This window comes from Schistocerca nitens, chromosome 10, assembly GCF_023898315.1.
Source record: "Schistocerca nitens isolate TAMUIC-IGC-003100 chromosome 10, iqSchNite1.1, whole genome shotgun sequence".
In the NCBI taxonomy this organism is placed as follows: domain Eukaryota; kingdom Metazoa; phylum Arthropoda; class Insecta; order Orthoptera; family Acrididae; genus Schistocerca; species Schistocerca nitens.
In genome coordinates, this window is record NC_064623.1 from 103363310 (window position 1) to 103389908 (window position 26599).

At 44.1% G+C, this 26599-nt stretch overlaps 2 protein-coding genes and 1 non-coding gene across 4 annotated transcripts in view; 1 reads left to right on the forward strand and 2 right to left on the reverse strand.

Moving 5' to 3' along the window:
- Positions 1–26599, reverse strand: part of LOC126210221 (connectin-like) — an 802365-nt gene that overhangs the window by 204569 nt on the left and 571197 nt on the right. The gene's annotated exons all lie outside the window — the stretch shown is intronic.
- LOC126209913 (uncharacterized) lies at positions 681–18506 on the forward strand. Its single transcript, XM_049939033.1, has 2 exons — positions 681–1010; positions 18453–18506. Exons 1-2 carry the CDS (start codon positions 681–683, stop codon positions 18504–18506), a joined length of 384 nt encoding a protein of 127 aa, XP_049794990.1.
- Positions 3722–3796, reverse strand: Trnas-cga (transfer RNA serine (anticodon CGA)). Its single transcript has one exon. It is a non-coding gene; the product is annotated as a tRNA-Ser (tRNA).

The following is a 26599-nucleotide window of genomic DNA, read 5'->3' on the forward strand; positions in this document are numbered from 1 at the left end:
GAATAGAAGCTTTCGAAATGTGGTGCTACAGAAGAATGCTGAAGATTAGATGGGTAGATCACATAACTAATGAGGAAGTACTGAATAGGATTGGGGAGAAGAGAAGTTTGTGGCGCAAATTGACCAGAAGAAGGGATGTTCTGAGGCATCAAGGGATCACCAATTTAGTATTGGAGGGCAGCGTGGAGGGTAAAAATCGTAGGGGGAGACCAAGAGATGAATACACTAAGCAGATTCAGAAGGAAGTAGGTTGCAGTAGGTACTGGGAGATGAAGAAGCTTGCACAGGATAGAGTAGCATGGAGAGCTGCAACAACCAGTCTCGGGACTGAAGACCACAACAACAACAAGGATACACTGAACTATGTGCGATTCTAAATATGTGTGGTACCAAGAGTAACGCTAATCCTACTAAGTCATTTATGTAGTGTACCAAAACTACCGAACCGTAGTTTCGGTATAGCGCAACTGTACTCAGAAGTTCCCAAGAAAAGGAACACTAAGAAGGCTAGATGGCTATCAGTTGAGGCACTGCAAGTTGCAGAAGATCGAAGGAAATCAAAAATCAAGGGAGATAGATCAGCTATGTTTGAATTAAATAAAGATTTTCAGAAATTAGTTAGAAGAGATAAAAATATATTCTTTAATGAACAGTGCAAAGAAGTTGAAGATAGTAACGTAATGGGGAAGACAAGAGATCTTTATAAGGAAATTAGAGAAATTAAAGGCAAATTCCAGGCAAAAATTGAAATGATAAAAGATAGAAACGGGAAAGATCTGAGTGAAGCAGAGGATGTTAAGGAAAGATGGGCAGAATATGTAGAAGACCTATACAAGAAAGAACTGCATCATGACAGGGCTCCTACTGCTGATGTTAACGTTTATTTAGAACTAGAGCCAGATATTTTGGAGAGCGAAATCCAGTGGGCCCTTGAAAATATGGCTGATAACAAAACTAGTGGACATGATGAAATACCAGCAGAATTGTTTAAAGTCACTGGAAAGGATGCAGTAAAAGTGCTGCACTCAATATGTCAAAAAATATGGATCAGGCAGCAGTGGCCAGAATAATGGAAAAGATCAGTATTCATCCACATTCCAAAGAAGAAAAGTTCTAAAGAATGCTCAGATTACCGAACAATCGCACTTATTTCACATGCTAGCAAAGTTATGTTGAAAATCTTACAAAATAGACTTCGCCAATATCTAGATCGAGAGCTGCCAGAAGAACAAGCTGGATTTAGGAAAGGAAGAGGAACTAGAGATCAAATTGCTGACATTCGGTGGATTATGGAAAAAGCGAGAGAATTCCAGAAAGATGTGTACCTCTGTTTTATTGACTACGCCAAAGCCTTGACTGCGTCGATCACAACAAATTATGGAACGTACTGAAAAACATGGGTGTACCAGATCACCTCATTCATCTGATACGGAATTTATACCTTGACCAAGAAGCCACGGTGAGAACTATGTATGGAACAACGAAATGGATAAAGATTCAGAAAGGGGTCCGGCAAGGCTGCATACTGTCACCGTACTTATTCAATCTGTATGCAGAATATGTTATGAGGAATGCGAGGCTAGATGAAGGCGAAACAGGAATTAAAATAGCTGGAATAAATGTAAACAACCTCAGGTACGCGGATGATACGGTCCTGTTGGCAGAAAGTGAAGAAGAATTGAGAACACTCTTACTGAAGGTGAAAGACGAAAGTTAAAAGGCCGGTCTTATGCTGAGTGTGAAGAAAACGAAAATTATGGCAACTACACCTACCAATTCGTGGGATACAGCAGGAGAAACCATGGAGGTAGTGACCACATTCAGTTATCTCGGTTCCCAGATCTCTGCTGACGGCGACTGCAGCCATGAAATCCGGAGACGCCTGTTGCTCGGTAGACAGGCGATGTCAAACCTTGACAAGGTTATAAGGTCCAGAGATATAACACTAGCAACAAAGATCCGTATTGTGAGGGCTATGGTCTTTCCAGTTGTGATGTATGGATGTGAGACCTGGACCATTAGAAAGGCTGAACGGCGAAGAATTGACTCCTTCGAATTGTGGTGTTGGAGGAAACTTCTTAGAGTTCCATGGACTGCAAAGAGAACCAACAGATCAATATTGGAGCAAATTAAACCAGATTTTTCCCTGGAAGGTCTAATGTTAAAACACAAGCTGACCTACTTTGGACACACAATGCGAAGGCATTCCTCGCTGGAAAAAACATTAATGCTGGGGAAGATTGAAGGAACTAGAAGAAGAGGACGTCAGAGGATGAGCTGGATCGATGGCATCACAGAAGCAATGTGTTCCAACCTGGAAGGTCTACGGGAGAAAGTGCAAGACAGTAAAAAGTGGCGTGATTTGGTTCATGGGGTCACGAAGAGTCGGAACCGACTAAACGAATAGAGAGAGAGAGAGAGAGACTCAGAATATGTCCCATCAACCGATCCCTTCTTTTAGTGACTCTGTGTCATAAGTTTCTTTTTCGCACAATTCTATTGTGTGCTTCATAGTTAGTTACGCTGTATAGCCGTATAATCTTCAGCAATTTTCTCTAGCATCATATTTCAAAATATCCTATTCACCTCTTGTCTTTACTCTCTGTGGTCGTCTATTAAGTTCCATACAGCGCCTACACTCCACACACTTCCAGGAAACGACTTCCTAACAATTAATTTCATAATAAGGATTTAAATATTTCTCATTACTATTCTTACCATTATCGGTCTGCATTTTCTGTTATCTCTACTAGGGCCCGCATCAGTTATTTTACTACCAATATAGCACAAGTCATCCACTACTTTTTGTGTCTCACTTCGTAATGTAAGTCCCTCAACGCAGCTGGATTCAACTAGACCACAGTCCATTGCAATCATTTAGCATTTGCTAATGTTCATCTTGTAACCCTCTTCTCAAGAGACTATCTATTCCATTCAACTAATCCTTCAAGGAATTAGCACTGATCGTAAGTCCGAGAGATGAATGATTGGTATTGACAGTCCACGTGGTCAGCTGGCAGTGTTGCCGGATGTGGTGTATTGCACTCCGATAACTAAGATTCACGTACCCTAGCGGAGTAATAACACTAAAAAAAGAAAAAAAATATGCGACAACACGCCTGTGTTTTCTGTAAGCCTAAATTTATTTACAGTATTTCTAAGATGTAAATCCGAAAAATTAAGAAGAGCTACTAAGTAACTAAAACAGAACGAAAAAACACCGTCTGATTAGACCTTGAAGGTCCAACGGTTCCGACCGGCCGCCGTGTCAACCTCAGACGATAGGCGTTACTGGATGCGGATATGGAGGTTCATGTTGACAGCACACCACTCTCCCGGCCGTTGTCAGTTTTCGTGACCGGTGCCGCTACTTCTCAGTCAAGTAGCTCCTCAACGGGCCTCACAAGGGCTGAGAGAACTCCACTTGCCAACAGCACTAGGCAGACCCCGACGGTGACCCATCCAAGTGCTAGCCCAGCCCGACAGCGCTTAACTTTGGAGATCTGACGGCAATGCCTTTGCCACTAAATATCTACTATGCTAAAATATCTAAAAGTTATGTGTTGTACTTCACATCAGTAATATAAACTATTTTCATAATATTATCGAAGATCCGCAGTTTTTCTTTTCTTTGTTAAATATCTGCATTATTCCAGAATGAGATTTTCACTCTGCAGCGGAGTGTGCGCTGACATGAAACTTCCTGGCAGATTAAAACTGTCTGCCCGACCGAGACTCGAACTCGGGTCCTTTGCCTTTCGCGGGCAAGTGCTCTACCAACTGAGCTACCGAAGCACGACTCACGCCCGGTACTCACAGCTTTACTTCTGCCAGTATCTCGTCTCCCACCTTCCAAACTTTACAGAAGCTCTCCTGCGAACCTTGCAGAACTAGCACTCCTGAAAGAAAGGATATTGCGGAGACATGGCTTAGCCACAGCCTGGGGGGTGTTTCCAGAATGAGATTTTCACTCTGCAGCGGAGCGTGCGCTGATATGAAACTTCCTGGCAGATTAAAACTGTGTGCCCGACCGAGACTCGAACTCGGGACCTTTTCCTTTCGCGGGCAAGTCCTCTACCAACTGAGCTACCGAAGCACGACTCACGCCCGGTACTCACAGCTTTACTTCTGCCCTCGCTCGGGCACACAGTTTTAATCTGCCAGGAAGTTTCATATCAGCGCACACTCCGCTGCAGAGTGAAAATCTCATTCTGGAAACATCCCCCAGGCTGTGGCTAAGCCATGTCTCCGCAATATCCTTTCTTTCAGGAGTGCTAGTTCTGCAAGGTTCGCAGGAGAGCTTCTGTAAAGTTTGGAAGGTGGGAGACGAGATACTGGCAGAAGTAAAGCTGTGAGTACCGGGCGTGAGTCGTGCTTCGGTAGCTCAGTTGGTAGAGAACTTGCCCGCGAAAGGCAAAGGTCCGGAGTTCGAGTCTCGGTCGGGCACACAGTTTTAATCTGCCAGGAAGTTTCATCTGCATTATTGTCTTTGACGAGCGAAAGAATAAATTATAACTGTATTAACGGTTATAACGTACTCACAATGAGATGATCTGTTGACAGCATGCTCTTCTCTTACACAGAGTGTATTGCAGGTACGGTAATCAAGAAACACCCACACTGCTATCAGTATCTGATTTCAAATTGCTTTCTTTTGTATGCCCGAGTCATCAGTGACATTTACCAAAGTTCCATCTATCTACACACAGATCGATGAACAGCTTCTTTCTGAAAACCATCCAAAGCTCTCTTGTTTCTTCTTCGGCATCATTCCTCCAGGTGTTACATCACAATCGACATTGTATTGTCCTTTCCATATTGTTAGAAATAGTGTTTTTGCTTACTTGCAAAGCTGCGGCAGAAGTGAGTAACTCTTGGTTAAACACATCCCATGGTGTTCTCCACAATGAAACTGTTGATCGTCGTGCCAAGAGAGTATACACAAAGACAGTTGTGCCCAACGTCGACTCCTGATATAGATCTCATATCGACGATACCACACTTGGAATTGTGAATGGCACGTCTCTCGGCATGCTAATGTCGGCCACCTGCGGCCATACAACCGAATGTCTCTTCTCGACCATGGTTCGCCTCGGTGCAGCTCCGTAGACGGCATGTGGCTTCTATTAATTCGCATGGGGCTGGGACACGGGTGTTATTCCATGCTCCTATATCTGTCAAAGATTATCACGTCTGGACACTTTGATAGCAACTGAACCGCAGAAGCGGATCTCAAGCATCATATTGGCATGTTCAAAGTACATGACTGCAAAATCAGTTTTGTATAAGAAATTGGTTGCTACAGATTACTCCCTCCCAGCCAGTGTTCCTGTTTTATTCCACTATATTGATAAATATAGCTTGCTCACCAACCTACTGACATCAAAATTCACTTCATGAATTGCTGAGGTCCCGATTTTCACATGGCGTTAGCCCTGTTCGTAATCAGGTGCATACGTGATGACTGGGTGTTGCGTGATGTCCTTAGGTTAGTTAGGTTTAAGTAGTTCTAAGTTATATGGGACTGATGATCATAGATGTCAAGTCCCATAGTGCTCAGAGCCATTTGAACCATTTTGAACCAATCAGGTGCATAATTTTATGTTTTAATTTGTGTACAGCACTCTGTTTCTACATTACCATTATTGCTCTCCTGTGCATTTTATGTCACTGTTCTATTGGCACTATTGTACATAACGCTGGTTGTATTATTTTTGTCATTATTTTTTATATGATGTTATTTGTAATTTTGTTCTTCAGCTATTCTAGTTATTGTATGACGCACGGTGTTTACCCTTTCATGTTTCTTCTTCTATTTTAAGTGCATATGCATATTTCTCTTAATGTTGCTGCATAGTTCTGCTCCAGTATCATTGTTATAGCTGCCGCCGACCGTCCGGTGTTTATCTGATAGCGTGTTTGCATGCCAACTTCGTAATTTTGCTCTATTCTATTTTTTACAATTACCTTTCATTGCCTTTTTATGACCGTTGTTGGCTGTATAGTCCTTGTAACCCACCAAATCCATAATAAAAAAGTGGCTAACAGAAAATAAGGTCTCACGTTGTCCGTTTTGTGTCTAAAAGCACTCTCTCACCGAGTACAGAAATTCGCGAGCTTGGCTGTGAAGCCGGTTTTCTTTCTCTGTTTCATTTCAGGGGCGGCTCTTGTACCACAATTCACACTGGACGCGGTTTAAAGCGAAACAGAAGTGAATAAACACTAGAGACGGGAAACGCCAGAAACAAAATACACTAAATACTACACTTCTAAATAGACGAAGTGAAAATGTAGCACTGGTTATAAACAAGGGAACTCACTGTTACGTTTAACGCACGCGGCATTTTATTTTGCAGCACGGCAACATGGCTTATGTCTCCGGCTCAAGCGCCGTCCGTTATTGGTCAGCTTACTGCGGTCTCTAGGCAACGAAACGACGCTATACAGCTATCAGTACTGAGGATTCGTCTTCCAGACTACACAACGTCAAGGGAAAACCTTCAGGTTTTTATTACTTCTCATTCAACTTGAAATCTCTTTCCAAATGTCACTTCGGCTTCTTTTACTGTCGTCTCCATGGAAAGTTTGAATAACATGATGGGCACTAGCCAGTCAAACAACCTTCTCAACTACTCTCATATATCGACACTGTAGTAACTACAAAAATACCACCATGACTAACACTACACCGCTAGTACCAATGGTAGAGATTATGTTTGCAGTAGTAAGGCAAAATTCTGTCAAGAGTGTGTCTACGAAACTGACATATGATTAAAGGAAAAGCGCATATAAGATTGGTTATGGTTAGACGTGTATCTCTGAAGTCGGCCGCTGTGGCCGAGTGGTTCTAGGTGCTTCAATCTGGAACCGCGCTGCTGCTACGGCCGCAGGTTCGAATCCTGCCACGGGCATGGCTGTGTGTAATGTCCTTAGTTAGGTTTAAGTGGTTCTAAGTCTAGGGGACTGATTACCTCAGATGTTAAGATCCCATAGTACTTAGAGCCATTTGAACCATTTTGTATCTCTGAAACCGGTGTTTCGGTAACAGAGATACTAGCCTTCCTCAGCAAAGTCAGTAGTCGAGCATATGCTTCGAGTCACAGTTATTTTACAGTATGCACCAATGCTACACTTACGTGTGTGGCTGCAGAAACCTATATACTTTAACAAGAAGCTGTTTCAGGAGATTAGCGGCAACTCTTAAGCCGTCCTCTCTCGCGACGCGAAAACGCACTTGGGCGAGGAGCTGGTGACGTCATAGCGTGGAATTCTAGACCCACGAGAAAGACAGGACGTGGTGCGAACGTCACAGCACGTGACATTGTGGGTCTTACGAATGTCAACTGTCTTCTGCGGGGAGGGAGAAACTATTTCATCGAGATTAATAATTGTTGAAATTGAAATTTGTGGAAGGTCCTATGGGAACAAACTGCTGAGGTCATCGGTCCCTAGGCTTACACAGTACTTAATCTAACTTAAAGTAAGTTACGCCAAGGATAACACACACACCAATGCGCAAGGGAGGACTTGAACTTCGACGGTGGAAGGTGGAAGCCGCGCGGGTAATAACTGTTGACTGCGTGTTTAACTCCATGCACGTTCTCGAAAGCACACGACAAACTTAAGACCTCTAGAGGGCAGTTTTTCAATTAAATACTAATTACCAGCGGGCCCTGCACCTGGCCTGAACGTTCGCGAAGTGTTGCGAACAAGCCGACTAGTGCGACGTCACAAGTTCGTTGCACGGGGGCCAGTGAGATATAAGGGTTCCGCAAAGAACCTGTGACGTCACACTAGCCGGCTTGTTCGCCACACTTCGCGAACGTTCGGCCCACACGCAGGGCACACAGGAAGTCAATATTTAATTTAAAAGCTGCGCTCTAGTGTTATGTTTGTCGTTTCCTACTGAGAACGTGCATACATTTAAATACACATTCAACAGTTATTAAACTCGTTCGAAATTCACTCATCAGAAAATTTTGGTATCACCACGGTTCTTAGAACTTCTGAGGATAGACGTTGACTGTGAATATTCTATCACAGACACAATCCGTTTGACTGTTCAGAGATGTTACTAAACCCGCCCAAAGATGTAAACAACCATGCATGAGCAGCGCCTATTAGTCGGAGGGGGTCTAACAGCCGATTAGTTCCAGTCATTCCACCACGAAGGAGGTACACAGCTCGTGGTGTCTGTAGTTGAAGCATGCCTAGATCGTCAATACCGTGGTTCGATCTCGTCCCCATTCTTACTTTGTGCCAGGAAGAGCTCTCAACAAGGGAAGTTTCCAGGCGTCTCCGAGAGAAACAAAGCGATGGTGTTCGGACATGGAGGAGATACAGAGAGATCGGAACTGTCGATGGTATGCCTCGCTCAGGCCACCCAAGGGCTACTACTGCAGTGGATGACCGCTACCTATGGATTATGGCTCGAGGGAACCCTGACAGTATCGCCACAATGTTGGATAATGCTTTCCGTGCACCCACAGGACGTCGTCTTAGAACTCAAACTGTGCGCAATAGGCTGCACAGTGTGCAAATTCACTCTCGACGTCCATGGCGAAGTCCATCTTCGCAACCACGACACCATGCAGCACGGTACAGATGGGCCCAACAACATGCCGAATGGACCGCTCAAGGTTGGCATCACATTCTCTTCACCGATGTGTGTTCCATACGCCTTCAACAAGACAATCATCGGAGACGTGTCTGGAGGCAACCCGGTCAGGCTGAACGCCTTACACACACTGTCCAGCGAATGCAGCAAGGTGGAGGTTCCCTGTTATTTTGGGCTGCCATTATGTGGAAGGCGCAGTAATGGCTGTACGATACGTGAATGACATCCTACGACCGATAGTGCAACCATAGCGGCAGCATGTTGTCGAGGCATTCGTCTTCATGGACGACAATTAGCGCCCCCATCGTGTACATCTTGTGAATGACTTCCTTCAAGATAACGACATCACTCGACTAGAGTAGCCAGCATGTTCTCCAGACATGAACCCTGTCGAACATGCCTGGGATAGACTGAAAAGGGCTGTTTATGGACGACGTGACCCACCAACCCCTCTGAGGGGTCAACGCCGAATCACCGTTGAGGAGTGGGACAATCTGGACCAACAGTGCCTTCATGAACGTGTGGATAGTATGTCAGATTGATACAGGCAAGCATCAATGCAAGGAGACGTGCTACTGTATATTAGAGGAACCGGTGTGTACAGCAATCAGGACCACCACCTCTGATGGTTTCGCTGTATGGTAGTACAACATGCAATTCGTGGTTTTCATGAGCAGTAAAAATGGCGGAAATGATGTTTATGTTGAGCCCTATTCCAATTTTCTGTACACGTTCCGGAACCGAGGTAATGGAAAAGTTTTATTGATGTGAGTATGTATCTCACATCGCTGTACAACATTGTGTAGTGTTCTTCTACCAGCAATGAGCTGTTCAAGCCACCTTATAGTCCACAATTTTCTTCGCGATTTTCTCTGCTCTTCTTCGAAAATCGCTAACAGAATTAACACAACTTCTTTTACATGTGTCCGTTTTCGTACAGAAACTGCGTGGTCTGAGAATCAAATAAAGCCGACATCAGGCACTGGAGAGCACTGAGAACACAAATCGCGTTAAACAGCTGGTCCTAGAGTTGAAAAACTACTGTAGTCTATCGTAAGTAAGCGTAGGCTGCGGTACATTTCCTAGGGCCCCTGGTCAGTTAAGCTGTTAACAGCGTTACCTGTACGTTAGCTGTGTTGCATAACTATAAGGCGTTATCTCATTGCAATCTCTCTGTTTGCAATGCGATCAGTGTATTAATAGATTCCAATAGGAACCGAACGTGTTGAACCATTTAGAAATTGAGTGACGATATATAAAGGGCTGTGTAACTTAAGGGACACTTTTTTTTTCATTCTGTTTTCTTTTTTATTTAAACATCTAGTTCCTTAGGACCAAATTGAGGAGCAAGTCTCCAAGGCCGTGGAACGTGTCAGTACATGAAATAAACAAGAAACGACACTAAAGAATATATATATATATATACTGAGAGGCCAATGTAAGAGTATCATTACTAGAAAACAGGGGTCGGCAAGAGGTTCACGAACATACACCACTTATTGCCCGAACTGCCCGTTTCTACATAGTTATCCTCCCGCCTGTTACTTAAAAATAAACTGCATTCATATCAAAAAGGAAACTGTCAATGTTTAATTCAGGTTTAATTCGAAAATTATTGATTTGTAACGAGGAACATAGGGAAAGACTGACTTAGTTCCTGTCGTTCCATCTGGTACGTAAGGCCGTGACGAAATTACTCTACCTGGTACCATTTCTAGCAAGTCTCTTTACTTCACTCCAGGATTTCCCACCCTCTGCAGCATCTCTCTCGATCGTCTTTTTCCAGGTTTGTTTGGGAAGTCCAAGTTTTCTAATTCCTTGAGGGTTCCAAGCCAACGCCCCCCCTTTCAACAGCTCCATCAGGTTTCCTGAATATATGCTCAATCCAGCTCCATTTTCTTTCTTTGATTTCTATATTTCTATATCTTCATTTGTCATTATATCTGGCCATCTGACATTTAAAATACGCTGTAGACAGCAGTTCATAAAAACTTGGAGCTGGTTTCTGATGTAGTTAATCACCTTCCAAGTTTCGCAATCATACAACAGAACAGCCTTCAGTTTGCTATTGAAAAGCCGGAGTTTCCTATTTCTCTAAACAGGGTGCAGTTGTACAAACGCACCATTTGCTTTGCGGATGCGACCTCGGGCGTCCTCCTCAGCTCCTCCTGTAGTCGTGACTATACTTCCGAGATAGAGGGAAGATTGGACCTGTTCTACGTCCTCTCCATTAACGGCCAGCCTAGTCGTGATGGTCGAATTTATCCGCATTTCCTTGGTTTTGCGAACATTTGTCTTGTGGTCTGCAACTTCTGCCTCTCTCTGTAACCTGGCCAGTTTCTCCTCGATGTCTCGATATCATTGTGCCATTAATCAGATGTCGTCTGCGAAATCTAGATCTTCGAATCCATCCCGCATCCCCCATTGCACACCTCTCTTCCGTCCCCCAATCACTCTCTTGACCATATGGTCGAACACCAAAAGAAATAGTGTTGGCGAAAGAATACACCCTTGTCGTACTGCCGAATTAAATTGGAAAGGCTGTGTTAGTTCTCCATTATGTAGTACTTGGCACTCAGTCTTCATACATTTCCATAATGATGTTAAAAATCTTCGTTGGAATGCCATGTTTTGCAAGTGTATCCCAAATGACTCTTCGATTGAGAGTCGAAGGCCTTCTCAAAGTCAATGAAGGTAAGGTAGAGGGTGTGTTGCCACTGCGCACTTGGTTCCAGAATAATTCTGAGAGCATTGATAAGGTCCATACAGCTTGTTTTGTAAAACCCGCCTGCTCTCTCCTCAGTTGTGCTTCCGCAGAATCCTTAATGCGGCTTAAATGATTCTCGAAAGTACCTTACTCGATACTGACGATAGGGTAATGCCCCGCCAGTTGTTGCAGTTACTAACATCTCCTTCTTTTTTTTTTTGTATTTTCACGATAGTACTTCGTTTCCAATCTGTTGGCAGTTTCTTCTCTTTCCATATCTAGAGAACGCATCTAGATGTACAATAACTCGACAGTGGCGTCGAAGTCTGTTTTCAACATCACGTATGTTATATTATCTGGTCCTGGTGCCTTCCCTTTCTTGATCTGCTTCAGCGCTATCCGAATTTCTACTTTGGAGGGTGCATTTACACCAATGCTAGGACTAATATCGCTGTATTCCGTTTGTTCTTGTTCTCCTACCTCATCGCCAAGGTCTCTATTTAGAACTTCGTTAAAGTGTTCCTTCCCTACGTGATTGTTCTTCATGTGTAGTTAGTATCTCCCCTTTCTTATTCCTTACTAGTCTGTTCCTCTGGAAGCTTTTCTGTGAAAGTATCTTAGTGATATCTTATAGTTCTTTCCCATCCCCCCTCAGCCTGATCATCTATACATCTTCCGTGGTCCCTTCTGACAGTCCTTTTCGCTTTCTTATCGGCTGCTCTATAATCAGCTTGTGCCTATGTTTTTCGTTGCCTGGTCCTCCTCTGGTTTATTCTTCCCGTGGCCTCCTTTCTATGGGTGACCTACAGGTATGTCCGGACATCCAATCTCTCGGCACGTGATTTTTAAAGCCAAGTTGTCTCTCACTCATTTGCACATAAGTATTCTTAACTTCTGTCCACAGTTCCTCCATGTTCTTATCCTCAGTCATCTCCAGTACCAGCGCCTGAGCTCCAGCTGGGACCCCTCAGCTATCTGTGGATCTTTCAATTTACCTACGTCTAATCTTCTATTGCTTGGCTCGAATTTCCTTCTGGAAACCACAATCTTCATTCGGAAACTGGCAGTAACAAGATGGGTGGTCGCTACTTGCGTCTGCTCCTCTTCTATTCCGCACATCTTCCAGGCCCCTCCTGAACTTCTTGGATACTGCGATGTGGACAATTTGATTTTCCGTAGTATGATCTGGGGATACGCATCTCATGATATCTCCGATGAGAAAGCAAGGTCCCTCATATTACAAGGTCATGGCTTGCACAGAAGTCACTAAATCTTTCCTCATTATCATTTCACCCAAGCCATGTACCCCCCCCCCCCCCATTATCTGTTCCTACCCGTCATTGTTATCTCCCACCTTGGCATTTATGTCTCCCATAACAATGAGGATATCTTTCTTGCTCACTTTCCTTAAAGGGAAACTGTAGTATAAATTATATAGTACAGATTTATCATACAGCGCTATAAAGCGCATTGTCCTACAAAACGCGTAAAAAAAAGAAAAAGAAAAGCAAAACAACGTCTCAGACATCGCTTGAATACTGCCGGCCGCTGTGACCGAGTGGTTCTAGGCCCCTCAGTCCGGAACCGCGTTGCTACTTCAGTCGCAGGTTCGAATCCTGCCTCGGGCATGGGTGTGTGTGATATCCTTAGGTTAGTTAGGTTTACGTAGTTCTAAGTCTAGGAGACTGACGACCTCAGATGTTAAGTCCCGTAGTGCTCAGAGCCATTTTGAGCTTGAATACATCGCCGAGATCAAATAGAACATGTGGCTGTTATTCACAAACAACGTTCGCCCCTTATCAGTAACACACGGAAATTATTGTCTTTGATCATGATGAACATTATACTGAGTACAGAATAACTGCAATAATTATACAGATTTTTTGTGATTGTGCATGTAAACTGTACGTATATCAAAATAATTACTTTGGTTACATAAAAATGTTGAATTTCGCAAGGACACAAAATACGCACCGCTCTAACAACGAACAATATGCGGATCTAGTGATGCCCAAAAGAAAGAAAAAAAAAAAGATGTCGTCAGCTCCCAGTTTCTCTCTCATTCATTCATTTGTACCTCTTTCCCGACCAATCCTCTGAATACTCCCGATAGTACTATTATTTACTACGCCATTTACGGACTGTACCAATTCTACTGAGCCGTAGTTTTGTATAGCGCAACTCGAGCTCGCTCAGTCGTGACATAGGATGTCCTGTCCGTGCCCACGACAACGTTAGCTGCCGCTTCCGGTGTGAGGACGGCTTATCGGACAACCTGCCGAATGTTTTCTTGTCGCGGGACAGAGATCGCATTGACGGGCGTATATTTTAAATTCATCTCCTCCGCTACGGACGATATCCTAGTGGATTTGGGAAGGAAAGTATCGAGGATCCAGACGCGAGTGCCTCTTTAAGCAGCCTGCCCAGCGCCCACTGTCCAGCGTGCTGGGTGGGGGACGGTGGGGGGGGGGGGGGAGGGAGAGGAATGGCGAGGGAGGGAAAGGAGGAGGGAAGGAGGGAGTGGAAGCGCTCGTTACGGCGTATTAGCCGCGACTGCCCCTCTCGCTACAGCAGCCCGCTCCTCGTTAACTCCTCCGCGCCTTCTCTGGACCGCCCGCCTGCCGCAGCGGCCTAGTCTACCGTAGTGCGGGAACACTCAGGCGATTCACAATGCCCGCGCCGCATATGTGAGGCGACGAGAAGGCGAGACAAAGCAATGCAGTGATAACGAGCGCGCTGTAAAGGCGCACCAGCGAACGGGGACAAGCGCGGAGTAGGTCGGAATAGGACCCACCTGTTCCGCGTGTTACTCTCGCGCAGCGAACTGTTAAAATCGCTACACGTCCAGTAAATTACGACTACGGGAGCGGTGTTCCATAATTGTCTGCACAGGCTCCGGGTGTGCAGTGTGTTGTTCCAGATAATTGCGTAGTGCCATACGAATGTCTAAAGGACAGCAGTAAAGTATTTTTCCGACAGCGAACGCGGCACAACCCGCTGAATACTGGCCAAATCTATTCCTCACCGCTGGCTTTCGAAGCTAATTACAGCTTTGATGGGTTACAAGGACTATACAGCCGACAACGGTCAAAAAGTGGCAAAGAAATATAATTGCAAAAAAGCAGAATAGAACAAAAATACGAAGTTGGCATACAAACACGCGCTTAAAGTAAAATAAGCGCGCTATCAGATAAACACCAGACGGTCGGCCGCCGCTATAACGATGACATTGCTGCAGAACTGTGCAACAACATTAAGACAAATATGCATATGCACTTAAAATAGAAGAAGAAACATGAAAGGCTAAACACCGTTCATCATACAATAGCTACAACAATAGCTGAAGAACAAAATTCCGCAGGCTGCTGTGGTCGAGTGGTTCTAGGCGCTTCAGTCTGGAACCGCGTGTTTACGTTTTTTGGAGATATCATACCACAGAACATCATATAAAAAGACTTAATACACAGTACTCTGACATGTCTTAATATTGCTGCTCAAGTGGGTTTGACGGGTGTCTGGGATTTTACTGTCCTGTCAGCTCAAATACACTGACAGAAAAAAATAATAAAAAAATTATATTGTAACAAATAAGCCCTCGGTCACAAATATCAAGTCAAAATTGACCGCCGGCCACGGTGGTCTAGCGGTTCTAGGCGCGCAGTCCGGAACCGCGCGACTGCTACGGTCGCAGGTTCGAATCCTGCCTCGGGCATGGATGTGTGTGATGTCCTTAGGTTAGTTAGGTTTAAGTAGTTCTAAGTTCTAGGGGATTGATGACCACAGATGTTAAGTCCCACAGTGCTCAGAGCCATTTGAACCAAAATTGACCCGGTTTCGACGCTACTATGACCGTCGTCTTCAGAATTAGACTAACTGTACTAAAACATTAGGTATATAGTACATTAATAAAATTAATGTTTGTACTGACTCGAAAAGATGCAGTACTTACAAGTCACATATTAAAAAAGATCTCACAAGGGAACCTCCCCATCGCACCTCCCTCAGATTTAGTTATAAGTTGGCACAGTGGATAGGCCTTGACAAACTGAACGCAGATCAATCGAGAAAACAGGAAGAAGTTGTGTGGAACTATGAAAAAAATAAGCAAAATATACAAACCGAGTAGTCCATGCGCAAGATAGGCAACATCAAGGATTGTATGACCTCAGGAGCGCCGTGGTCCTGTTGGTTAGCGTGAGCAGCTGCGGCACGAGAGGGCCTTGGTTCAATTCTTCCCTCGAGTGAAAAGTTTACTTTTTATTTTTGCAAAGTTATGATCTGGCCGTTCGTTCATTGACGTCTCTGTTCACTGTAATATGTTTAGTGTCTGTGTTTTGCGACCGCACCGCAAAACCGTGCGATTGTTATTGAAGTCGCGAGCTATATTTTCTGGATTCATATTGCCCACGGAATACATCTCACGTACTTAATGCACTCTCGTCCAAAGTAGCGAACAGTCAACTGCCATCCAGGGAGCCTCGTTAGCAGGCATACTCTCTCTTCCGTGCGCTGTAATCGACTGACGTCGTATGTTTCGATGTTTGTTTAGGTGTAGCGTCCCCATACTACGGCGCAGTTACCTCGCATCGGACGGACGGACGGACAGATAATAATTGTCCGAAAATAAAAAAATTAAACTTTTCACTTGAGGGAAGACTTGAACCAAGGACCTCTCGTTCCGCAGCTGCTCACGCTAACCACGGGACCACAGCGCTTCTGAGTTCACGTTATCCTTGATGTTGCCTATCTTACGCATGGACTATTCAGTTTGTATATTTTGCTTATTTTTTTCATAGTTCCACACAACTTCTTCCTGTTTTCTCGATTGATCTGTGTTGAGTCTTTCCAGGCCTATCCACTGTGCCAACTTTTAACTAAATCTGAGGGGGGTGCGATGGGGAGGTTCCGTTGTCAGCCGGAAAGGCGACGTCATGAACACTTGTCAGATGGCGAGCCGCAAAGGGCTGCTCGTACTGTGGACAGGGGTTGCAACAAGACACAAAAATAAAAATAAAAACGGTACACCATTTTAGAAGTTTCCTATTCGTCCAAGATTTATTGTTGCAGCAGTACAGGTATAGTAAATGAAATGATTACATTTACAGATCAGTAGGACAAGCATTTAATAATTTTTTCATAATGTGGGGCCACAGTCATAATATATTTGTTTAAAGTCAGTACCGCCATTAGACTGTATTTTATTTGCACTGTTACATTTACACGAACATGATTTCGGCTTTAAAGTCCCATTATCAAGTGTTTTGATGTTATACAGTGCCTAAGATTGACCCTTAGAGAATGTTTCTAATACTGTATTTTAAATACAACAGTATGCCACCTTAGGCACTGTATAACATTAAAACACTTGATAATGGCACTTTAAAGCGAAATCATGATCGTGCAAATGTAACACTGAAAATAACAAACAGCCTAATGGCGGTACTGACTTTAAAGAAGTAGGACAAGCGTTTGTGAAGCACTAGGTATCGACCCATGCTGTCATACCCATATTGTTACGCGGTGCAGCTTCGATGGGCGGCAATGTAAGGGTTCCCAGAATGAGATTTTCACTCTGCAGCGGAGTGTGCACTGCCAGGAGGTTTCAATGTAAGGGTTGTCTGCGGTATCCACTCGATCGTACCGATAGCGAATACTGTCCCGGGATACGTTATTTCGCACCTGCTCTAAGTGTTTACGTAGTTCTGTAAGACATGTTGGTTGACGAATCTCATTAGTCACTCCTCGTCCTATCACATACCACACGTGTTCGATTGAAGACGAGTCTGGAGATCTCACTGACCAGGGAAGTTGCTGCACGTCTTGTAGAGCACGCTGAGTTTCAGGGGCAGTGTGTGAGCGACCAATCCTGTTTGAATGGCAAAGGAATGAGAGTATTCTGCATGTACCGGGGGATGGTTAGCGTCTCCTCCAGTAACATCAAAGGTGAACGAGAGCTGTAGCTTATCGTACCTCAGAGCATAAGGTCTGAGGTGGGGCCATCGTGTCTTGGACGAATGCACTCAACGAGACAGCATTCACCATGTCTACGTCGTAACTGCGAACTATCATCACTAGCGTGCAGGCAGAATCTGCTTTCACCGATGAAGACCACGGCGCGCCATTCAATCTTTCAAGTGATCCTCTGACGGCACCAGTAGAATCGTGCACGTCGAAGAGGTGTGCGTGCCCCTACTCCCAGTGCTCATTTGTAACAAAATTTCGACACCCTCATTGGCATTGTAGCGAGAAGGAAGTGCTTCTCTGCGCGGTATCACTAACCTGGTGTCTTGCTGCTTCGGTAAGTCCCTCGTAGCACAGTAGTAGCGCCCAGTCGCCAGGTTCCATGTAGGTGGTGATCCTGCTGAATTAGAGTGTTTAGGGACGCCAGTTGTTCATTGTCAACAAAGTTTGTACTATACTTGTTTTAATACAGAAGTTTCTTTGTCACACACGTCACAGAATCGACATTTGCAATATAGCGGCTCTGGACTACGCCGTTATATTCGACCCTTTACACACATGAACACTGTTTTCTGCCTTTACATAATGATAAACACTGCCCACGACACGTGGCGTTCTGATAACTAATAACTTCACTTTCTAGCTCGTTTAACAGCTGAAATATGCACTCGCGGCCGTTCTTTTAGAGCCGCCCCGGTTACTCGCCCGTCCGTTTTGGGTGGCTCCTCGCGACTGACTCGCCCTGTCTTCCCGAAGGACAAGAGAGACCCACCCCACCTTTCTAACTCAGCCAATAAAGACATTTCTCTCGTTTCCTATATATCCAAACCTTCAGCCAATGGGCATTCAGATTGCTGTTGCTAGGCGGATCTGACGTCACGTTTGCGGACATTGTGTTTTTCTCGTAACACTGTCTCAGAGTGTAAGATCCTACTCCCGAATAGTTGGATCGTGTCCCTACTAAGGTTGCACAACATTGCCTCCTATGATATCCTCACTAATGCTCCTTGCTGACGCTTAATTGTTAAATGTACATGTAGCCTGGCTGCTACTGAACATTCCCGATCGCATAAATATGCATACTACTTGGCTTAAACACGTGAAGGGAATGCACATAAGTGTTACAAAATCTTATGAAATAGTTCCTTTTTTTGTCATTTTTTTCAGATCACTGGAATGTCCGACTATCACACGGTACGGCTTTCACCCAAGACTGGGTAAAGGCATCGAGTGGAAATTTAGCAACAGTTCGTGTTGACACGTCTGGTCCTCATATCTGAGTTATGTCAGCTGTACGATAAGCCACCGCTGCCCTTACAACACGACCATCGCGGTGGGAATCTGTCCTGTGTGAACGTGTAGAACCTGGTCTACAGGTGTGAGAAATGTCCACATGACTACTGATACCACCATCGTTGCACACCTGACGCTGCACGTCCAACTTGTGTCCCAGTTCTCCGAAAGTACCGTCCCACCACTTGGAAGGGCACAATTTCATACATTTCATACTCTCTCAGTTGGCTGTAGCAAGTACGAATGCGTCTCCGTTACCTGGTTCCTTCACACGTTTGGACAACACTGAGCCTTCTGGCTATGAGCGTTCCTTACTGAAGAGTAGACATAGATGGCGCTCTTGTACGTATGCCATTATCCAACTTGTTGGCGAACGACACTGAAACCATTAACAGTACATGTAGTATCCCCCAGGTGGTATACGCCGTTATGGGATCGAAATCGACGTCGTCTTTCCACGTGCTTTAATAATTCTTTTTTTTCGGCGATGTATATAGAAGTCCGTCGTCTCCACCTTTCTTTGTGCTTTCTATTAATGCAATAGTCAACGCGCAACTGAAGATCGTCCCAAGCTTTTGATCTAAGCTCGAGAAACAAGGAGATATACTATAAGGTTACATAGCTACATCTACTAATTCTGTTCTTATGTCTGTGTCATACGTGTTTCTCAGTAGGTCGAAAGAGCCTAACAGGCGCCACGAGTACAGCGAGTGAGGCAAAGTAGTGCCGATCAGCTGGAGCCAATACAACCCAATCGTCAATGCTCTGCCGTCGCTGCTACCAGTGTGAGACTCGGAGTGAAGCAATAGACCACGGTTCACAAATCGTGGATAACAGGAAGACTCGAGAAAAAATTTTTGTCCAGTCAGGGTTACTGGACTTATAAAGTGATCATCAGAGACACTTCTGAAACAGGTGGAAGAATATATAGCTAACACGAAACATATGCACATAATTCCCTATGATTACCTCAAATTCTGCACATGTTACTTAAATTCTCAATTAAAGCACTTCCAGTGGGTGATATTACCTGATGTTCCAACCCAGGAACGAGTAGAAGAGATTATAGGCATTGTATCTACAAAACATTGGCCAGGTGCGAATAAGACTCGCCCACACAAGATTTGGTACAATCTTTAGTTATGTTCGCTGAATAGCCAAAGAGACAAGTACAGCTGCCTAATGTCATGTAGGGCCCCCCGTGTGCACGCAGAAGTGACACGATACGACGCGTCATTGACTTGACTAACATCTGAAGGGGTGATGGAGGGAACTGACATCATGAATCTTGTAGGGGTGTCCATAAATCCGTGAGACTACGAAGGGGTGGAGACCTCTTCTGAACAGCATGTTGCAGTGAACGCATACGCCCAACAACGTTTATGTCTGGGGTGTTTTGTGGCCAACGGAAGTGTTTAAACTCAGAAGAATGTTCCTGAAGCCACTCTGTAGCAATTCTGGATTTTTGGAGTGTGCATTGTCCTGCTGGAATTGACCAAGTCCGTCGGAAAGCACAATGGACAGGTGATCAGACACGATGCTTACGTACATATCACTTTCCAGAGTCGTATCTAGACGTATCATGGGTCCCGTGTCACCCCAACTGCACACGCCCCACGTTATTACCGAGCCTCCACCAGTTTCAACAGTCCCCTGTTGACATGCAGGGTCCACTGATTCATGAGGTTGTCTCCAGACTCGTACGCGTCCACCCGCTCGATACAATTTGAAACGCGACTCGTCCGACCAGGCAACATGTTTACAGTCATCAACAGTGCCATGTCGGTGTTGACGGGCCCAGGATAGCCGTAAAGGATTGCGTCGTGCAGTCATCAAGGGCACACGAGTGGGACTTTGGCTCCGAAAGCTCTAGCGATGAGGCTTCGTCGAATGGTTCGCACGCTGACACTTGTTGATGGACCAGCTCTGAAATCTGCGGCAGTCTACGGAATGGTTGCACTTCTATCACGTTGAACGATTCTATTCAGTCGCCGTTGGTCCAGTTCTTGCAAGATCTTTTTCCGGCCGCTGCTATGTCGGTGATTTGATGTTTCAGCGTAGTGCCGATATTCACAGTAGGCCTACAGTGGTGAAATGGTCGTACGAGAAAATCCCCGCTTCATCGCTACATCGGAGATGCTGTGTCCCATTGCTCGTGCGCCGACTACAGCACCACGTTCAAACTCAAATTTCTTTAAGCCACGCGGGGTAGCAACTGGGTCTCAGGCGTCTTGTGAGTGTCCGCGCCCCCCCCCCCCCCCCCTCCCCGTCGGAGGTTCGAGTCCTCCCTAGGGCGTGAGTGTGTGTGTGTTGTCCATAGCGTACGTTACTTTAAGTTATATTAACAAGGGAACCTCCCCATCGCACCCCCCTCAGATTTAGTTATAAATTGACGCAGTGGATAGGCCTTGAAAAACTGAACACAGATCAATCAAGAAAACAGGAAGAAGTTGAGTGAAACTATGAAAAAATAAGCAAAATATACAAAATGAGTAGTCCGTGTGTAAGATAGGCAACATAAAGGACAATCTCAGCTCAGGAGCGCCGTGGTCTCGTGGTTAGAGTAAGCAGGTGCGGAGCGAGAGGTCCTTGGTTCGAATCCACCTTCGGGTGAAAATTTTACTTTCTTTATTTTCGCAAAGTTACGATCTGTCCGTTCATTCATTGACGTCTCTGTTCACTGTAATAAGTTAAGTGTCTGTGTTTTGCGACCGCACCGCAAAACCGTGCGATTAGTAGACGGCAGGACGTGCCTCTCCAATAGGAACCGAAAACATTTGATCGCACGGTCATAGGTCAACCGATTCCTCCACAGGAAAACACGTCTGATATATTCTATACGACACTGGTGACGGCATGTGCGTCACATGACAGGAATATGTTGTCGACCCACCGAACTTGCACACTTGTCGCATGAGTAAAAACATTCTTCTACCTTGCCCGATTTAGGTTTTCTTGTGGATGTGATAATCACTCCCAAAAAAGTGATGAAAACATAAGAGTTTGTCACATAAACTGCAACAAATGAATGCAACAGTTTCACAGTCGGACAGTTTTCCCTGTGCTCTGTCAAAACATATGTTTTTTACGTTTTCAAATGTTTCCGTGTGTAGACCGTCAAATCCTGCATATGTCCAAGCAAATCTAAACATGTCCTGGAATTTTGGAGAGCGAAGTTGATTATGTGTGAGTGCCTGAACTTTAATAATTGTCTGAAAATAAAAAATTAAACTTTTCACTCGTGAGAAGATTTGAACCAAAGACCTCTCGTTCCGCAGTTGCTCACGCTAACCACGGGACCATGGCGCTCACAAGCTGATACTCTCCTAGATGTTGCATACCTTGCGCATGGCCTACTCAGTTTGTATATTTTGCATATTTTTTTCATAGTTCCACACAACTTCTTCCTGTTTTCTCGATTGATCTGTGTTCAGTTTTTCAAGGCCTATCCCTGTGCCAACTTATAACTAAATCTGAGGGGGGTGCGATGGGGAGGTTCCCTTGTAAGTAGTGTCTAAGCTTAGGGTCCGATGACCTAAGCAGCTTGTTCCTACAAGATCTTACCACAAATTTACTATTTCTCAAATCTTGTGCCATTGTAGCAGTAACAACTGATCTAACAAAAGCGCCAGACACTGGTTCTATAGGGGTTGCCGACCGCAGCGCCGTATTCTGGCTGTTTACATATCTCTTATATTTGAATACGCATGCCTATACCAGTTTGTTTGGCGCTTTAGTCTATATAGACAGTTCATCCATTAGCCTGTTATCGACATTGTTACTGACACTGTATCTGTCCCGAGGAATCCAGGACTTTTGAGAATGTTTTAATTTCGAATTTCTCCCAAATTTTGATGTTTCTGTTTGAAGCACTCTTTAGTAGTAATAGTAGTAGTAGGTTCCGGTAAGTGAGTTTGCTTGGAGCAAAATGCGAGACAGAAATAGTCGTATCTTTCCAGTACACCTACTTAGAAGCCTACATTTTCTACACCACCAATGAACCACGTACTTCAGTATATGGCATAAATTTCAATTTCTCTTTCTCTTGTACAGTTCACAATAAATGTTCGAATATCTCATATTCAGCTTCAGTGAATGTGTCCACTCTTGGGAGAACATGTTGTCTTGGTTGACTGATTGCCCTAGAGGGGAGGAGGAGGGGGGGGGGGGGCAGTACTATTCATGATGCGACCGAGCACTTCGTTCCTCGTATTCACCTTTCGTTTGTACATCTCAGACTTTATCCAAACCCTTATACAAATATCTTCTGCTTAAAGCCTGGCGCTCTTGGTGGCCAGTTAATTCAGATACTACCACGACCTGTCGGGCGATTAGGGTAAATTCTGTTGAGCCACTCCGTCACACACTTAATAAAATATGGAAGGGCTCCGACATGCTGGTAGTACATTGCAAATCACGTGCCCAATGGAACGTCCTCAAGTTGTTCAACAAACGAATTTTCCAAAACATTTAGGTAATGATGTCCCGTCATTAGCTCTTCAAAGCTGACTGGATCTATCAATATCTGACCGATTACGCCGCACTGAGCGAAAAACGAATTAGGAAATTGGTTTCCATTGTACAGCGAGAATTTTCCTACAACTACGTGTAAACGTGGCTTCTTCAGTGAAAGCAAATGGAACAAAACGACGTAACCACTGACGAAATTCAAGGTGTGTGACACTTTAGCATATTCGAATACTGTGGACACGCTGCATGTGAAATGGATACAAGCGTTCCGCATGTAATGATCTGTACACACATGTTTGTGGGAGCTCGATACGTGCAGAAAGTCGCTGTTTGGTGGTGATAGGATTACGCTGTACCACATAGACAGTATGTGGCTGTTCTTGCAAAAATTACGGAGCTACACGTTCAGAAGAAAACTGGGAACTTGGAAGAATATCTGTTTCAGGCAACCTGCAAAGAACTCTAATAAACACTCTGCGATCAGAAATTCGACGTGTCGGAAAGCGGTAAAAGTGTTCTTGTATTGCAGTATGAGCACCATCTTTCGCAGAAGCGGTAAACACACACCACATCAGTACATTCTTCATTACTGTGGATGTGTAACATTGTACACAGTTGGCGCTTGTACAGACGCAGCTAACGGATACTGCTCCTCGGACTACTTCACTCGCAACACACCATCGAGAACTGCGACGCCAACGCACTAATTCAGTGGCAGAAAGACATTCCAAGCAAAAAGGTTTAAAGCAATGAGATAGTTTGAGCTGGAATAAAAAGTCAGACAGGTTGGGTGGGTAAGGCACATACGTACGTTCCACTAGCATAAGTTAAATGTATTCTACTTCGGAATTCATCCGGAACATGGTATATGTCCATATGAAGTTTATTGCTTCAAATGAGCATTCCAGCCATAACAATGAAAATTTAGCATTGTCCCTGGGAGGCCCTATATGGTCATAACATCACAATGGTGCAGTTGTGACCCACGGTTGAGTTGAAAATTTTTTTATAATCGTCATCCTCTACCCTGGTCTAGAAAAATTTTTGACCTTTACATAATATTTATGTAATGCTTATACTTTGAGGGAAGAGAGAGGATAAAGCATATGTGTGAGGTAGGGTTTCAAGGTATACAAGAAAGTGACTCGACACTGCTGTGAAATGCCGGCTTCAGAACCGTTAAATGTTGGTGGTGACAGGATATTCTGGCAACAGAATAAATACAGTAACTTGTTACTGAATACTGACATACTTTACCATGATACACATTAGGACTGTGCCATACTGTTGGCGAAAAATTGCAATATTTTTGAAGACACTGAATATAAAGAATTTTGTAGCTGTTATAAATGTGGTCATGTTCTTTGGTGCCAGAGAGTCCAACCGACATTTAATTCCCTGAGTGACTCTCAAAATACGTATTTTTAGTAGTTATATTTAATGCACACTTTGCGAAAACTGTCTAAATGGTTCTGGAAATGCTTCCTGATAATTTCCATTATGTAATACAGTATTGTTAAATACATTCTAATGCATCTTTTGGGTTGGCCCGACATAATAGATTCTTACGTCCCCCAGGTCGGCATTGCTTCTGTAGTATTAGGTGCTCACAACTTACAGATATTTATCGAAAAACATGTTGTTTGACCACAAACTGTTGTCAACTCGTATTTTCTATTGCTGTAAATCACCATCAAGTAAAATAAGTTTTGTCCAATGTCTCAGTGGTATAACTGTATTACAAACACAAAGGTTGAATATATATTTCACGACCATCCAACGAACTATCTAACTACAAACAACCTACTTGACGAATACCAGTCTGGTTCCCATAAACATCGCAGCAAATCATCTGCCCTAATGAAGGTAACAGATAGCCTGAAGCTTGCCATGGATGCACAAGAGGCAATTATGATGTGCCTCTTAGTGTCAAGCAAGGCCTGTAACACTGTCGACTTCGACAGTTTACTTTCCAAACATAGCAACCTAAACTTTTCGGCAAGTATAGTCCAATGGTTTCGTACATACCTGTCATTACGCTAGCAATGCAATGCGTCACGTCCAGCACCATAAAGTCACCACGGAGGCAGCTAGTATGAGGCATCACCATCATTGTACGTAAAACGATGTATCATCAGTTTTGTCCTGCTGCAGTTACATCTAAGTGCAAAACCAATGAACCTGAAGACACCTATCGAGATTCTCAATACCAGCCCGTGTGAACTGTCGGAATGGGTGCAGAATATGGGGCTACAGCTTAAACCATCCAAAACGCAGGCAGTACTGGTTGTCCATTCTAGGCTCATTGTCCACATCACTTCGCCAGGAAAGACTCTAGGGGTAATAAAAAATGACAGTCTAAACTGAAATGAGCAAATAATTGAAGTGTGCAAGAAGGTATCAACATCTCTCCATGCCTCACAAAAGTATAAAAACCTATTCCCTCTTGACAGAAGAAAATGAAACTGAACAACACTTGTACCTCCAGTTATTTATTACAACGATGTTATACTGCAAGTCTTTCTCAGGAATGCTCACGGAGTCTCTAACTGTTTATTAATGCTTGTGTTCGTTGTATCAGTCATATTCGACTGCTTGATCGTTTTTCACCAGCACATGCTCATCTATCGCGACTGTGTGCAGACAAGCGCACAGATTTCCATACCCTCTCTCTCCCCTACTGTCTTGTCAACGAACACTCTCCCTCATATCTCTCCTGCATCTTAGCGCTGTTGTCTGGCCAACACGTCATCCGTTCCCATCAGCGCTATATCTTTTCGGTCCCACTCTACCGTTTAGAAACGTTCTGGAAATCCTTCTCAGTAGCAGGAACCCGACTCTGGAATAGCCTGTCGCATTATACTAGACAACTGAATAGCACATCTACCTTCAAAAGACAGTAAATGGCATATCGGCTAAGGCAACAATGACAATTAGCATTGTCCAAGTACGCACGCATTATCCTTGTAGATCCTTCTTTCCAACCAGATCATCCTTACCTCTCAGTGTTCTTAACTGGTACAGTCTCCTTACATTTCCTTCCCCTGGAACTCGCTATAGGAGAAAACATATATCTCGTACACCTATAAATTCTTTTTATATTGCTATTGATATTACAGCTATTATTGTCATAATTATTATTACTATTATTTTTATAACTATTATCGTTATTAGACGCAGCAGCTGCAGTAGTGCAAGTACGAGGTGCATTCAAGTTCTAAGGCCTACCATTTTTTTTCTCCGGACTGGAAAGAGACAGAAACATGCGCATTGTTTTAAAATGACGCCGCATTCATTGTCAATACGTCCCAGAGATGGCAGAACCGTACGGCAGATGGAATTTTACCGCCATCGGCGAGAATGAGAACTGTTTTAAATACTTAAAATGGCGACGTTTTCCTTACTTGAACAGCGTGCAGTCATTCGTTTTCTGAATTTTCGTGGTGTGAAACTAATTGAAATTCATCGACAGTTGAAGGACACATGTGGTGATGGAGTTATGGATGTGTCGAAAGTGCGTTCGTAGGTGCGACAGTTTAATGAAGGCAGAA

Bases quoted from the DNA above. Each gene is read 5' to 3' on its own strand.
- LOC126209913 (XM_049939033.1), top strand. From the start codon at position 681: ATGGGGAAGACAAGAGATCTTTATAAGGAAATTAGAGAAATTAAAGGC. The intron at 1,011-18,452 runs GTAAAAGTGCTG...CATTTTTTTCAG, and splicing joins AAGTCACTGGAAAGGATGCA to ATCACTGGAATGTCCGACTA.